The sequence below is a fragment of the Microtus pennsylvanicus genome, chromosome 6 (assembly GCF_037038515.1).
Source record: "Microtus pennsylvanicus isolate mMicPen1 chromosome 6, mMicPen1.hap1, whole genome shotgun sequence".
In the NCBI taxonomy this organism is placed as follows: Eukaryota; Metazoa; Chordata; class Mammalia; order Rodentia; family Cricetidae; genus Microtus; species Microtus pennsylvanicus.
This window is the reverse complement of record NC_134584.1, coordinates 90,718,619-90,734,884: the sequence shown is the minus strand read 5'-3', so window position 1 is coordinate 90,734,884 and position 16,266 is coordinate 90,718,619. Positions and strand designations below refer to the sequence as shown.

General features: G+C 48.0%; 1 protein-coding gene across 5 annotated transcripts in view; it reads right to left on the bottom strand.

Moving 5' to 3' along the window:
- The window catches only part of Nod2 (nucleotide binding oligomerization domain containing 2), a 43,467-nt gene that overhangs the window by 7,340 nt on the left and 19,861 nt on the right, over positions 1-16,266 (bottom strand). For 3 of the 5 annotated variants that reach the window (XM_075976828.1, XM_075976831.1, XM_075976829.1), the window contains exons 5-9: positions 10,157-10,240; positions 9,907-9,993; positions 7,922-8,005; positions 5,166-5,249; positions 4,627-4,710 (exon numbers count right to left, since the gene is read on the bottom strand). In XM_075976828.1, the coding sequence (XP_075832943.1) occupies positions 4,627-4,710; positions 5,166-5,249; positions 7,922-8,005; positions 9,907-9,993; positions 10,157-10,240 (423 nt within the window). The remainder of the gene's footprint in view (positions 1-4,626; positions 4,711-5,165; positions 5,250-7,921; positions 8,006-9,906; positions 9,994-10,156; positions 10,241-16,266) is intronic. The other 2 variants (XM_075976830.1, XM_075976832.1) reach the window with 1 other exon arrangement.

The window sequence follows — 16,266 nt, the reverse complement described above, 5'->3', positions numbered from 1 at the left end:
GTATCAAGCTGGGGTTTCTCTCTTTTTTTTTTTTTTTTTGTTGGTTTTTCGAGGCAGGGTTTCTCTGTGGCTTTGGAGCCTGTACTGGAACTAGCTCTGTAGACCAGGCTGGTCTCGAACTCACAGAGATACGTTTGTCTCTGCCTCCCGAGTGCTGGGATTAAAGGCGTGCGCCACCATCGCCTGGCTAAGCTGGGGTTTCTAAGGAAAAAATTAGTAAGAATCCAAACTAAGCTAAGGAGAAGCTGGGAGGCTTTGGAACCCAAGGAGCAGTTCACAGAAGACACTTGTGAGGAAACCATACAGGTGAAGATGATCAAGCCTGCTCCAGGATGGGTAATCGCCCTCCCAGAGTAAGGAGAATACCTTTCCCTCCAGTGCAAAGGTTATGCTAAGGGTGGAAATGGTTTGCCCAGCCAAGCTGCGATGAATGGAGAGGCAACAGCTACTGCTCCAACCACAGTGACAACCCAGGGCCACTCTGGCCCAGGGAGCCAGCAGGTACAGCAGAGGAGACCAGGGCTACTCTCACCTTTGACCCCACAGAGATATGAGCAGATTAAGTCAGGCCCATCTTAGTTCCTCTGGTGCAGAGAAACATGGGGAGGCTCCGGGAAAGAGCTCCAGATGAAAACCTAACAGCTCAGAGAGAATGACTGAGGGTTTCGCAGAGCTAATGAGGTCAGAGCCTCCTATCCATGCTCTGCACCCCACCTTGATCTGTGGGGGAAGCAACTGATACAAATGGGTGGAACCTTTTCCAGGTTCTATTAGCCCTTGCTTCTGCTCGACTTTAGTATCTTCCTAGTTAGGAACTGCCGGGATCACCTGACGCTTGCTGAGAACAGGTGACAACAGACTTTCTGGGTGCTTCAGCAGGTATCTTTGTAACCTGTTTGCTATGGGATGGTGCCTCAGGATGTTGCCTTGCCCCGCCCATCCTCTGGAAAGGTCTTGCTATATAGATGACATAGTGCTAAGCCCTGAGTGTTTTACAGGTTTGAAAAGCCATTAGAGGGTCATACAGGTACATCTAAAGGAACAAGGACGGGAGCTCAGTCTGCACAAGGTGCAAGGGCCCAGCACAGCTATAAAATTCTTGTGGTAATATGGTCTGGCAGGATGTATAGTATACCTGACAATGTTACTGACAAAATCCTACAACAGCCAGTGCCTATACATGTAAAGAAGCTACAGGCATCCTGGAGACTCTTGGGACATTGGCAGGTTTTCTTTTTTTTTTATTCATTTTCTTTTTCTTTCATTCTTTCTTTTTGTTGTTGTTTTGGTTTTTTGAGACAGGGTTTCTCTGTGTAGCCCTGGCTGTCCTGGAACTCATTCTATAGACCAGGCTGGCCACCAACTCTGCCTCTGTCTCCTGAGTTCTTGGATTAAAGGCATGTACCACCATGCCCAGTGATTTTGGCAGATTTTCATACCCCATCTTGCCTAAGATGCCTGTTTTCTGCATAATATAACTTGATAAAGTGTTATATGGGATTGGGACTGAGAGGCTCAAAGGGCTTTTGAGCAGACTTAAGATCCTTGTAGGACAGGCTAACCAGTGTGTGCCCTACTACTCCAGTGTCCCTTCCAGTTAGAAACCGCCAAGAGTTCAAAAGGCTATAGCTGGTGGCAATGGCAAAAACCACCTGAACAAATGGTTCCATCGAGTTCTGGTGTCAGTCATAAAAAGAAGCAAAAGCTCTGTATACAACGCTTGAAGAGCAACCATAAGAGGTGAAATCCATAACTGGATCCACCTCAGTGACTGTTGAAACACCTTACCCAATGAAGGGCTGAACTGAAGGCCTCCTGACCAAACTGCTTTCGGGGGTGGCACAAAATCAAACTCTACAGAAGCAACATACATACTTGCAACAGTGGAACATGGTGTCTACAAGCCCTAGTACCAATGTCACACAGGCTGGCGTCAGACCCGGGTCCTTTAAAGCCACTGAGCATTGCCCAGTAATTAAACATCCCAACAGCTAAAGCATTTACATCCAAAAGATATCCTACAAGAGGAAAGGAGAGAGGGAGAGAGAGAGAGAGAGAGAGAGAGAGAGAGAGAGAGAGAGAGAGAGAGAGAGAGAGAGGAGGAGGAGGCTGTAATGTTATTGAATAAAAGCCTCAGTGCAGAGGTGGGTTCATCCATTCCTTGACTTGTCGCCCAGGAACAGATGAAAATATTGCTGCTGTTGTTGTAGCCAAGACCAGACAGCAAGACCCCACTGCTGAAAACACTGCCTGTTCATGCTTGACTGGGACATGGAGACATTAAGCTGGGACTGAACTGGAAACTCTCACCCTGCTGGCTGGCTTTCATACTGCCTAAGGGAGCAGTATAGGCTGTTGATGGGAAACTGCCACCAGCGTTCCTACTTGGCTGTGGATCCTGCATGCTGAAATGCCAACATGCTGGGCAGCACGTGCCTGCTCGTGCTCAGCGCTCATGGGTAAGCCCAACAGCCTCCCAGTTGGGGTTCAGGCCCACTCCACAAGAGGGAGTTCACATCTGGTACTGTGAGCCAGTATGGCTGAGGGTGTCGTGGGTTCCAATGGGAAGACAACTTCTATGGTTTTTCTAGATGGCTGCGGTGTGCCTGTCCAATGATCTTTTAAACGTGTGTTTGTACCTATAGATCACTGCCGTTGTCAGTCTCAACTCATAACCCCTGGTGAAGCTCCAAAGAACACGCGACTGCTACTGTGGCATGGTGACCTGGTTCTTAGCCATAGAAGGACATCTATCACCTCCTCCCAGGCTCAAAGACCATTGCGAAAGAGGGGGCAGAAAGAATGCAGAGCTAAAAACAAACGTGGAGCGTTGTGTAATGGTGTTTTCCAAGGTTAAAACATCCTGTCCTACAGGGAGGCTCCTTGTAAACAACTCAAAATAGCTTCAGGAAGTCCCTAAAACTGACCAGATTCACCAACCACACCCACCACACACCAGTGCAAACCACAAAAGCTGAAAAGTCCCTCTCAGAGAAGCAAAACACTCCAAGACCAGATCAGCTACCAGGAAGAATCAGAAGCCAGCTGAGCTGCCTGGAAGAGGGTTAGTGCAGTGTGCCCAAGGTCCCAGCTTTGAGAATTCTCACCCATGCTGGAGTGGGCTTTGGTGATGCAGCTGTCTTTGAGTCATTTCTGTCCCTGTAAGTAACCCTCATCCTGCAAGTAACCAGAGTAATGCTCATGGTTCACCAAGTTGGACTTTGGTCTGTCATGGGCTCCCTTTCTGGGGTCACTAGACATGTGTGTTACATGGGGTACTAGACATGTGTGTTACAGATCCCCAGAAAATATTTGGTCACACAACACCTCCACTCTGTGTCTGTGGCAATCGTCTGAGTATCCTTGCTTTGCTGTTTTCTGGAGAAGTCAATCACTCAGCATTTTCTCCCGCTGCTAAATCTGTAACTGCAGAGGCACCCCTGGGGTTGACGGCTCTGGCAGCATCTACAGGATAGATAAATTTGAGATCTGTCTGCACATCTACAGGACAGATAATTTGAGATCTGCCTGCGCATCTGCAGGATAGATAATTTGAGATCTATCTGCCTCAGGTCTGTGGCATAAGCATACTTGGTAGCTCTTCTTTCAATGATCCCAAACTCCATTCACCTTCTGAGGTGAACCTTAACTCTGATTGTTGTTTAGGCACAAATTTGGAACCTTGGCAGGTCCCATGACAGGTGAGGACCACGCGGATGAGGGACAGACAAATATGCCATACAGACAGAGTTTGAATGTGAAGTTTATTTGAGGTAAAGGAGTCCTGCCTCTCCCTTCAGAGAAACAACAGGAAAGAGAAACCAAGAGTGGGTGGAGTTTGTCTCCTAAAGGAACCTTTGCACCTGCATACAAACCGGGACCCAGTCCAGGGTACAGCCTGGTACATCCTGTCAGATGACAGAGTAGGCCAGCATAATGCCTGAATCCTAACACTAATAGCCAGTGTTCTGAAGAACTCCAACTCATCTTGAAATACTGAACTTCACAAACATTAGTACTCCCGGTACTATTGCTGCAGTTGTGGGCAGCTGCAATAGTAGCAGTAACCTCGCCGCTACAATGTAGCATTTACGAAACACGTACACATATGGCAGGCACTGTATTAAGCCCTTACATATGGTAGACACTATATTAAACTTGTACATGTGGTAGGCACTATATTAAGTGCTCTACCAGCACTACCTTCCTTAATTCTTAAAAGCACCTTTCTAGAGCTGGAACATTCATGCTTCCAGTACTCTAGGGATTACTTTAATGTACCCGCTAGATTCCAGGGTCTGCGGGTCTTCACCACTAAGGCATATGCAGGCAATAAGTAAAGCAGCAAACCAACATATCCACATAGATAAAAAAGAATTAGCAGTGAAACCAGGCTCTGCGAGCTTCACACAATTCAAAGCTAAAATCATTAGCTTACCCACACAACCTCCCATGGATGAGGCTAGGCGATCAATAAAGACTAGTACCTGCCTCCCAGAGTGGGGGTGGGGGTGGGGATCCTCCCAACTCACCAGGGTTCCTCTAGTGCCTTGAATACCCACCTCCCAGGAGTGGGGAAGTCCTCCCAACTCTGCCTCCCAGGAGCGGGGAGTCCTCCCAACTCACCAGAGCTCCTCCAGTGCCTTGTTCCTCTCTAGCATCAGTGCTAGGGCCTGGGCACCCTTGCTGCCAATGTTGTTCCCCACCAGGCTGGACGGAATCATGGAATAAAAATTAATCAGCATAGAGAGGGACCTCAGAGACAAACTGACCTATGAGGGGCAAATGACGCACCCTAATAGTGTGTCGTGTAGACATACAAATTGATTGCAGTGCCTCTTAAGGCCAGGAGCAGCCTCCAAACCCTCTCCAATTGGGCAGTCATTTCCAGTAGACTAAAATAAATATGATGGTCCTTAAGATAAATATGAGGGGGTTCAACTCGCAATCTTCAATCTGCCAAGAGAAAATCATGACCCTAAAAGGAGCAGAATCACCTCCAAAATGACCCCCAGCTCCTCAAGTTCCTGATCCCAAACTCAATGTGTTTTTTCCTTACTCCGTTGCCTAATACAAGTGGGTGTATACAGAGTTCAGTGACCTTCAAAACTGTCCCAACCACTGAGCTCCCCTTTGACAAAGACAGGACACACCTTGCAGCTTACCTGAGCCACGTCATACTCTGGTGATCAGCCACAGCTTCGGCTAGAGCTTGGGCACCCTTATCGCCCACACTGTTGCCCCAGAACCTGAGAAGACAATAGGGTGCGCTTCAGGTATGTGCCAATGTGCCCGTGTGGTGCTACTCTACCCCAAGGAAGTCTCAGTCATCCCAGCAGAGTGGATCTACCACAGCCTTTTGATGAGATGACCAAACTTCACTCAGACTTTTCAGTGACCTTACAGACTTAATAAAGGCTTGTAGACCCACCTCTCAGTGATGGGAAATTCATTTGCGCTACTGAAGGCTTGTGGTCCTACCTGTCAGTGATGGGGAACTCACCCTCAGTAGTGAAGGCTCATGGACCCACGCCCAACCCCACACCCAGTGATGGGGAACTTGCCCTCAGTACTGAAGGCTCGTAGACCCGCCCCTTGGTGATGGGAACTCACCCTCAGTACTGAAGACTCGTGGACCCACCCCTTGGTGATGGGGAACTCACCCTCAGTACTGAAGGCTCGTAGACCCGCCCCTTGGTGATGGGAACTCACCCTCAGTACTGAAGACTCCTGGACCCACCCCTTGGTGATGGGGAACTCACCCTCAGTACTGAAGACTCGTGGACCCAACCCTTGGTGATGGGGAACTCACCCTCAGTAGTAGGTCACATGGTCGTGATAGTTTTCCTTCCTGACATTTGCTTCCTGGTAGCTTTCACCCACAAGTCTGTAACTATTCTCAGAGATTACCCAGAACAATGCTAACTCTTCCTGGACCAGCCAGCTTTTCATCTCTTGCTCGTTCTCAATCCTCTCTATTTCTATGCTGTCCAACTCCTTTACCTTCTGACCCACTGCAGCTTGGGCTCAGTCCCCACATTCTGACCCAGGCCTGTACATTCAGAGACTTGCCCTGGACTGTGTATATGTACAGATAAGCGAAGACAGCTGCACTGGGCGGCACAGCGCTTTCGTTCACTATGTGAAATAGTTTGTTCTGATGGCCAACTTCAGTAGGCTGAGAAATGTTTAAGAGATAAAGCCCACCACTGCAGGTGTCGGTGAGAGTGCTCCCAGCAACAATCAGATGGCTTGAAGGCTATGACCTCACCAATAAATAATTGCCTTGATGGATTCATAATATGGCATTGCTGGGAGGTGGTAAAATAGGAGTATGGCCCATGGAAGAAGTAGGCACCTGGGGTATGTCCTTGGGGCCATGTACTGGGTCTCTTCCTACATCCTGCCTCCACTTGCTGATCAGCTGGTGAGGGACAATTGTATATATTCTGTCAATTATGTTTTAAATAAACAGTGATTTGCCAGTAGCCAGGCAGGAAGTATAGGCGGGACAATCAGACAGGAAGTAGAAGCCGGTCAATGAAAACAGGAGAATTCTGGGAAGAGGAAAGCCCATTCCTCTGCAGTCCTGCCTCAGACACAGAAGAAGAAAGATGTGACTACCCCACTGAAAAAGGTACCGGGTCATGTGGCTAACACAGGTAAGAATAATGGGTTAATTATAAGAGCCTGAGCTAATGGGCCAATCAGTTTATAACTAATGTAGACCTCTGTGTGATTTTCTTTGAGACATAATGACTGTGGGAACTGGGCAGGACAGAAACCTCAGACAACAATCAGCCATGGAGTGACCAGCTATTCTTTCCCACAAGTTCCTGCCACCACAATGTTCGGCACAACCTTCAGGGGCTGAACAGTAACGGGCTAAACCCTCTGGAACCGTAAGTCAAAAAATAAACATAACTTCCCTAAAGCTGTCTGTATCTGGTATTTTAGTACTGGCAACAAAAGTTAACTAATACATTAGATTAAGTATGGTCTGAGGTGTGGCTGTATAAAAACACCACTCTGGGCACAGGGCACTGCCATAGGGAAACAAACAAACCTGGAAACATCCAAAGTGCACACAACAGGTGACTGTCAAGTAGATGCGCTAAAACCATCCAACCAGTGGGAGGCTGTGCAATGAGGTCATACCGGTAGTCTGAAAGATGCCCATACTACGTTGTGAAGCAAGAGGAGGGGCCGGGCTTCCAGAAAAGTTTGCTATGTTTCTCATAGTTTCCTATGAGAGTGTTTCAGTTCCTGATACAATCCCTGGCCCAGACAGGTGTCTTAAAAAAAAAAAAAACTTTAAATGGGACATAAATGAGACCTCAGGCAGAAGGGAGCTCCACAGGTTTAAGGCCTCATTTTGTGTATACTCTGTTGCTGCTAACCCAGCTGGAAAGGGTGCTGACTTTGAATGAGCAGTCTTCTTCCTGGCTCACACTGTTATGGGCAACTAGCCTACCAGAGCCATGGGTTGAAACATCTGGGCTCCATAGTTACTCTCTTCCTACGTCGTGGGTTCCACAATCCCCAGTTCTTGACAACTGACCCCTCCCTTGGAAGTACATCATTAGACAGGTCCATTTTTGTCCCTGTTGTTCTTGAAAAGCACAGCGTATTTGTGAAGGCAGCCCAGTCCTGCGCATCCCTGAGGACCTCAGTTCAAGGCACAGCCCTCTCCCTAATCGCTGTACCATGAATTTCCTACTTACCAGGTGAGGAGGTGAGCACAGAGGCTGCTCCAAAGCAGCCTAGCAACACCCACGCTCACCCCAGCCCACCCTTCCATGTGGAGCCAAGGCTGCCTGTAGGCTCTTCAAGTGAAGCGCTCGCCTGCCTTGACATCTTTGAAAGTCACACATTCGTTCCCGGGTGGGGGAGGGGGGCTCCGTCTCGGAACCAAACCTACCCCAGGAACTTCAGAGAGGTGTTGTTCTTGAGTCCCTGGGCCAGCACCTGAGCTCCAGCACCTGTGATGTGATTGTTGCCCACCCTGAAAGGAAGACACAGAAGTTCAAAGAAAGTACAGCACGCTGGTCCCCAGCCTCTCCTGGGGTGTGGCAGTGACATGCTCTCCTGCAGAGCCTACTGACATCTTGATTCCCACCATGGTTCCTGCCCACTCGGACTTGGTTTTTCCAAGTCCTGGGCAGGAGTCACAGTAGAAAGCTGTTCTGGGAACTGGTTTCCCTAGGAATTGTCTTCCTAGTTTCAGCTATCCTCAGTCTACACCCCAGGACACCCCTCCCCATGACTTCAAACCCACTGTCGCCACGGGGTGCTACTGGCCTATTCTGAAAGGGCTGGAAAGAAGAGGAATCTGAAGGTTCTCTGACAACACCAAGGATACTGCAGGAGGGGAGAAAGCAGAGCCAAAGGGGTGTCAGAAATCAGCAAGGCAAGACCCCAAAAAGGCTCTGGCATAGCAGAATCTACCTCACCACCACCACCAGTTCAGAGTTGCCACCCAAGACAAGCTTTCTAGAATAACTACAATACATTTCATCTTTTCAAGGCACTTTAAGCCACTGTGGCTCACTACAATCTTATAGGGCAGATATGACCATCTCATTCCAAAAAGTATGTGTACCAAGAAAACAACCCAAGACCTCTGCTGGACAGATTAGGCTTGGGAGCACCCCATTGGCTTCCTGAACTCCCTCAGAGCTGCTCTGAAATCCAGAATACCTCCTCCCATCCATCTCCTTCAAGCAGGGTCAGTCCCCAGCCTCCCCAGCTCCCTCCCCGTTTTCCCACCCGTGGGCATTTTCTGCTCATATATTCCCTTCTTTGAGGACTGAACTAACTAACATAAGGACGCACAAGCTGGAAGCTTACATAATTTACCCACGATCCTTCAGTCTCCGAGCTTACTATATAAAGCATGTACTGTACCAGCTCTTTGTGTGTGTTAACTCTATCGTGACGGCCTTTCAGATGGCTCTGGGTACAATCCTCGTTTTTAAGGAAAGGCGAGAACAAAAACATTCATTATCTGACCCAAGGCCATGCAGTGAATAAAGGTTCAAATCTCTGGGTTTCTAGAGTTGAACCAGGGGCAGCTTAGCTCCAGAGCCCCTGCGTTCAGCCACAATGACAGTCCCATGCGCTGGCCGCAAACCTAGGTCTCCAGTTCTGAGTTCCACAGCCCATGCTACCCACTGACTTCCCTAGATGGCTGGACCAGGTGAGTATGGTGAACAGGCGGCAGTGAGAGAACAGAGCTTTCTGTGTAAAGTCGGGCGTGTGGCCTTGGTCTTTGTAGCCATGTCTGAGGTGAGCTCAATGACCAAATCTTAAAACGGCATCCCTCATCCCCAAAGGCAGCTAGCTATTAATAATGATAATAATAATAGATGGTGCTCTCTTTGCTGTTGCTTCACAAATTATAAGAGGCATTATGAGAGAGAGAGTGTGTGTGTGAGAGAGAGAGAGACAGACAGAGAGAGAGAGAGAGAGAGAGAGAGAGAGAGAGGCACTAGGGACTTGGGGCATACTTGTTGATCTCTAATAGGAATATCAGGTGGCATTTCAAATCTTTCAAATGAGTGCTGAGAAAGGTTTGGGGCACAACCCAGCAACTGGGTACCACGGCTGTGGTAGCAAGCACAGGTTTGGTGTGCATCAGAAAGAACTTGCAATCTTCATAGACACTGGGGGTAAAGGCCTAGAAAATCTCTACCCTGGGGACCAAACATCCAAAAGAGGAGGTCCTCAGCCTCCGTAGAGCAGAGCAGACCATGGCATCTGAGAAACAAGTTCAAAGTGAGACCCTTTCCTGGATGCAGTTCAGGGTCACCGGCCACTGTGGGTCACACCATAGTCCAGCCCGGATCACCTGAACTCCGCTGTGAGGAGCATCGAATTCAGAGAGTAAGGGGAAGCAGCGCTCACCTCAGTGACAAGAAGTTCTGCCTACGTGCGAGGAGCTTGGCCATGGAGTAGGCAGAGCTGTCTGTGAGCTTGTTGTTGAAGAGACTGCTGGGTTCCGGGAAAGATGGGAACAAATCACATGACCAGCAAGCTAACCAGGGTGTCTTCCTCTCTTCCCAGGAGCCACCCTGCCTCCTCCAGCCAGGCCACACCTGGCCCACCCCATCACCCACTCATAGCTGCCTCAGTGGCCATGCCCAGCCCAACTCACGCGAGCTTCTGCAGCTGCTCACAGTGAAGGGCATACTCAATCAGTGTGCAGAGACCTCGGTCTGAGATGTTGTTATCTCGCAAACTGAAAAAGACATCATTGGTTCAGTTAAAAGTGGAGCTGATGGGAGAAAACCCCCAAGGAGACACTCATCTCCCAAATGACAGCCTCACCGTGCTTCTGGGAACAGGAAGGACAGAGCATGGCCCATGCCCCTCCCTCCCAAATCCCTGGCCAGGGGAGCTGATGGTAGGAGACAGTCCAAGGGGTGGGGACTTTGAGGGCTGACTAAAGAACACTGGGGTCTTTGAGAGGCCACGGCGTTAATTCCAGTGCACATCTTTGCAGGACAGTGACCGTGACAATCACCCCACATAAGGCTGTGAGGTGGAAAGGAGTCAACCTGTGGGGGAAGCAGCCAGAACAGGACATAACTACCTAGCAAGCGGATGGCAATACCAGTTAGGTAGACAGTGGCTCAAACCTTGGAAATATTCCTGAGTTTGTGAGCACTGCTCACCTCTCTTTGCCCATCAAAGCCCCTGCACGTTGGCAAGCCTCTCCAGCTCCTTCAGGACCCTGGATCACAAGGGCATCTGAAAGTTCCCCTGCATGGAACTGGCAGCCCAGGAATCTGTGCTAGGTAAAATCAGACACCTGTGTATGTTAACAACCATGCCCACTATTCTTCACCTTCAAGCAAACTTAGGTGGTCCTGCCTCGATGGCTACAAGCCCAGGTGCTAGTCCCCCTCGGCGGGATGTCCCGACCTTGACATCAACTGTCCTAGCTTGCTTCCTATGGCTATGATAAAACACCATGAACCAGGAACAACTTAATGGAAGCACTAATTTATTTTGCCTTATGGTTCTAGAAGGATAGGAGTCTATCATGGCAGGCAGGCCCAGCATCGGGTAGGCACAAAGGCCAGAGCATGAGAGCTAATATCGTCAATGGTAAGAACAAAGAGAGAGTGATCTCCAAGTGGCAAGAGTCTTTAAACTCTCAAAGGATCTCGGTGACATGATCCTTGCCAGCAAGGCTGTACCTCCTAACTTCTCCAAACTTCACTGCTAAATGGGGACCAATTAGAATTGCTAGCTGCAGTTCCCTTCATCTGCAAAAAAGAAAAGACCACCCTCAGTAAACTGTGCCCATACAGCCCCCTGAGCACCATACCTGGCGAGAGCCACCTGAAATCACAAGTACACCCATGTGCCAGGCATTGCTCTATATACGCCCCAACAGTAACACTGTGCTCACCCCAAGCCCATGCAATAGATGATATTGTTATGTCCTCAACAGAGAGAACATGAGGCACAAATAAGTGACCTGACTTTGCTGAGGTTGCACAGTGCTTAGGGTTCCCCCAAGGCTTGTCTCAGGCTCTCAGAGAAATGGTTTTTGAGCTGCAGGTCTTATGACCTCTTAGTGAGTCCCACAGACAATTCTGAAGGTCCTGAGCAAGATTTAAGAGCTGAAGTAGAACAAATGAAAGAAAGTAGAGTGAGGGGCTGGAGAGATGGATCAGCAGTTAAGAGTACTGGCTGCCCTTCCAGAGGACTGGGGTTCAATTCCCAACACCCACACAGCAGCTCACAACTATTTATAACTCTAGTTCCAGGGACCCCAACACTTTCACACAGATATATATACAGGCGAAAGCACCAATGTACATTAAACAAAATAAAAATAAATTATTTTTTTAAAAAGCAGAGAAAGTCAGAGCTAATAAGGGAAGTCGTTCCCCCAAGCTCTTGTTTCGGTTCTATGTGCCCGTGCGTTCTCTCTGAGTGAAACAGAAAACCGAAACCATCAGCCTCGAGGCAGAGAGAGCAGAGTCTGCAGAAACCTGCATAGGAGCACTTTGCGTGTAGGGTTTCTTAGAGACGAGGATTTCAGTTGGCATGGAAACCCTTCCAGTGAAGAAGATGCAGACTCACACTGTGGGAGAGAAAGAAGCCTGCCCCTTCTTCCCTTCCACTTTCTTTCCTCCCTCTTTGTGGCTGCGTTACACACACACACACACACAAACACACACACACACAAAATGCCAACCACTTCTCAGTTGTACGTAGGTTAAGAACGGTAGAGCTTGGCCAAGGGCCTTAACTACTGTGTGCAAACCCTCTTTCTCTTCCTAACGTAAATCCCCAAGGTGATTGACGCATAAAGTGAGAAGGTTCATTTGGACACGCACTTTGGAGCTGTCAGTCCATTAGATAGCCTTATTGCTTTGGGGCCTGTGTCAAGGCATCGTATCATGACTGGAAGGTGAAGGAGGGAAAGAGTATACATCTCCAGCCAGGGAATAAAATGTAAAGGAATGAACTGGACTCCTGTAACCCTACGAGGACACACCTCCGATAACCTAGACGTCCCACAATGCCCCACTCCTTAAAGATTACACTTCCCAACACATGGATTCCCCCAGAAGCATACATCCATACATGGCAAGAGCTCAAAGTAAAAGAAGCTGACTCCTGCATATTCTCACAGGGTAAGATTTCTGGCATCTGAGGATGCTTGTTACAGTTTGCCAGGCCCCAAGCCTAAGCCTCCCAGACAGGAATTACCGTGGCCTGGGAATCTCTTATTCAACAAGTATCTTTTCATGATACAATAGCCTCCCAGACCCATCAGCATGCCACAGGATCATATGAATAACATGATCATTCTTAATCATGGAGAGAGGACCATTTAAACATTCCGGAGATAAGGGCTGAGCCTAGTAGACTGTAACTCCGGTACCGAGAAGTTAGGGGCAAAAAGATCTTAGGTTTGAGATCAGCCTGGATTGGCTGAGGCCTCATTAAAAAAAAAATTCAGAGATGACTTTCTCTGAAGATTATCCAGGCCAGTGTCGCTGGTCTTCTGAGGTTCGTGGTTTAAAAGTATGGTCTCACTGTCAAGGAAGGTACACACTCAGATTTCTACCAGAGCAGCTTCAGCACCCAGGTGTGCAAATTCCCAGTCAAGGAACCATGTTGCTCCCTTCCTGAGGAAATGGCACATTAAATACAGGCCATGTCCACTCATTTTCCTGGTCAGAACCATGCTCGTCTCTTAGCTCTTGATGCTGGGAAGCAGATACCCTAAGATGGTATCAGGCGGCCTTAGCCTCCCTGCTAGGCTCAGCTAGCAAGGCAAAGGGGCAGAGAGAAGGGGCAGGGCTTTCTAACCTCAGATGCATCCCTTCCTAAAGACCCTCTCCAGGTCTTCTCTCAGCCAGTAAATCCTCCCTTGCCTAGCGCCCTTCCTAATTCCCATCCACAATTCTGCAGTTGCTTCCGTAGACTTTCTTCCTGCTTCCCAACTTAAGGGCAACATCTGTTTCCTCAAGGCCCAGATGGAACTATTCATATTTCTAGCATATAGTTATTGTACACACTAGAGCAGTAATATTAACTCCATATGCTGCACATGTGTTCTAAACATGCAACCATGGTCCCCGTGTAAGGGATAGTCAAGTACCCACAGCCTCACACTGGTGTCTGTATTGTGGCTTTGTCTCAGAGCAGATAAGCCATCCTAATACACATGGAAATCTTGCCTTTTGCTCAGTTCAACTAAGGTTATCTACGAGGAGAACCAACGCCCCAGGAGGCTGTTTCTAGATCTTAACTGTAATGTACAACTTCCTCTTTCTGATAGGCTCTTTAAAAAAAAATAGCAGAAGGTCCCTCTCAAGACAAAGGACAAAAGAGCTGGGAGCTGCAGCCACGCTGGTTGGCAGGCCTGGGCGGACCCTCTGCCTTTGTCTGACCCCAGGCACGGAAAGATGCCACGCATTCAAGAGCACAGACGTTCAGTCACGGAACAGAAAGCAACACGGGTAATGGAAAGTCCTCCACCCGCTTTCTCTCAAGACCTGAAATTCCCATCTTGGTGAGATTTTAAAGACTCTAATGGAGTTCGAATCCTTTCTGATTTGAAGTGGTCCCCAACAAAGACATAAAACTTTCCATGGGCCCTCAAGACTTTCCCAGTGCATTGGAAGTGCACCCACAGGCACGGACTAGGAAATTTGGAACCAGAAAGACTTGACTTGTGAAAGCCATACTTGTTTTCGCTATGATTTTCCTGGTCAGAACCATGCTCCTCTCTTAGCTCTTGATGCTGGGAAGCAGATACCCTAAGATGGCATCAGGCGGCCTCAGCCTCCCTGCTAGGCTCAGCTGGCAGAGACACAATACTAGAAAGGCAAAGGGGCATCTCTCGAAGGGGGGGGGCCTGACTTGGATGAGTTACTTGACTTCAGTGAACCTCAAGTAAAGAGTCATGGGGGTGCTAATAGCCCAGCGCAGTTGTGGGAATAGACGAGGTGATTTCTGGAAAGTGTGGCACAGTGTTTAACACAAAACTTCAAGTATGGCTGTGATGGGCAGTCTTGATTGTCAACCTGACACACGTGGGGAAAGGGAACAACTGAGGAACCGCCTCCATCAGATGGGCCTGTGGGCTTGTCTACGGGTCATTTTCTTGATTGCTCATTGACGTAGGTGGACCCAGCGCACTGTGGGCGATACCGTTTCTAGGCAGGTGGACCTGGGGTGTATAAAGAAGCTAGTCGAGCAAGCCAGAAGAAGCTAGTCAATAAGCTGCATTCCTCCGTAGTTTCTTCTTCACCCACCTGCCCTGGCTCCACAGATGATAAAATAAACCCTTTCCTCCTTAAGTTGCTTTCGGTTGGAATATCATACCACAGCAACAGAAAGCAAGCTAGGGCAATGGTTGTCATTGTCTGTTCTGAAACTAAGGTCCCGAAGAGGAAAGGGTCTGGCTGATGTACGGAGGGTGGCAGACCTGGATTTCAACACTGTGTTAGGCTTCTACATCTTAACTTGACAGTAGCATTTGCCACAGGTCCAACTAAGGGCAGGTTAGGTAACTAAGTCGCCATCTTTACTGAGGTATTCCTTGCCTAGTCTTGCGGTTCACTTACGTTTGTGTCTCTAAATTCCTCTTACTGACTCTGTTACATGTGTGTTTTTACAGTGCCATGCTTTTGTAGGGCCCGCCAAAGCATCCACTTCACCCAGCCCCTATTTAATATGTGTGTGTGCATGCATGTGGCTTTAGAGTTAACTTTATGTATGAACATAAGTTAGCTTTAACTCCATGTGTCTGTGTATAAAACTTAAATTCAACTATGTCTATCTGCACATGTACTTACTGTGAAAAGATGTTTTCGAAGCTAGCCTACAGCCTTTCCTGTGAGCCATTCTCCACTCTCGTCAGTTCTACCGCTAAGCTTTTATTGCAAACAGTTTTCTCTTCTTTGTCTCTCACCTGTATAAGTCTCTCACCTGTTACGTTAGAGACCAGTACAGTCAAGCTTGGTCTCAGCTCTCCAGGCGGATCCTACACTGTAGTTAGAACTTATCTATACCCCACAAACAGCCCTCCAGTGCTCAGAGATCTAGGAAAAATGGCATTTAAATATTTAATTATTAAAAGGCTTTTCATAACAAAGAGACAGGTTGGCTCCTAGCAGCAGCACTCTATTTCCTCCAAAGAAGACAGAAGACAAACGGGCACAGAACAACGTCCATCCGCAATTTGCATCAAGCGCTGACCATTGGGAAAAACTACCTTTCAACTAAACTCCTGAAGATCTCCAGACAGTGGATAAAGAAAAATTAGAATCGACGCTACTCAGTGCAAGGTAGATTTGTCTTCCTACAGATTTCTTAATCCACGGAATCTTCTAAAACCTGGCAGGCCCTGAGCTAAACAGCAGAAGGCAAACACAGTCTTGATGTCCCTGCCCTCAATGATCATGGAAGATACTAAGGAATGGCTGTAGGCCAATCGAGTAAGTTATCTGTCATTTTTTAATCAATAACTCAAGTATTTTATCCTTCTCAAAGATCTCTGATGCAATTTGACAGCTGAGAAGTTTCGTCAGTTTAAAATGACAACCTCACCAGACAAATTTCAGTACAACTTCTTAACATGTTCTAAATAAAAGGTGCTTTAAGAATCACAAATGCAGGTTATTAAGGTGTGAGGACAAATGAAAGTTATCAAATTTCTCTCTCAAGCTGCCTTTTATAGCCTTAATCTATTAATCTAACTCTGGCAGAGTACTACTCTAAAGATATTTT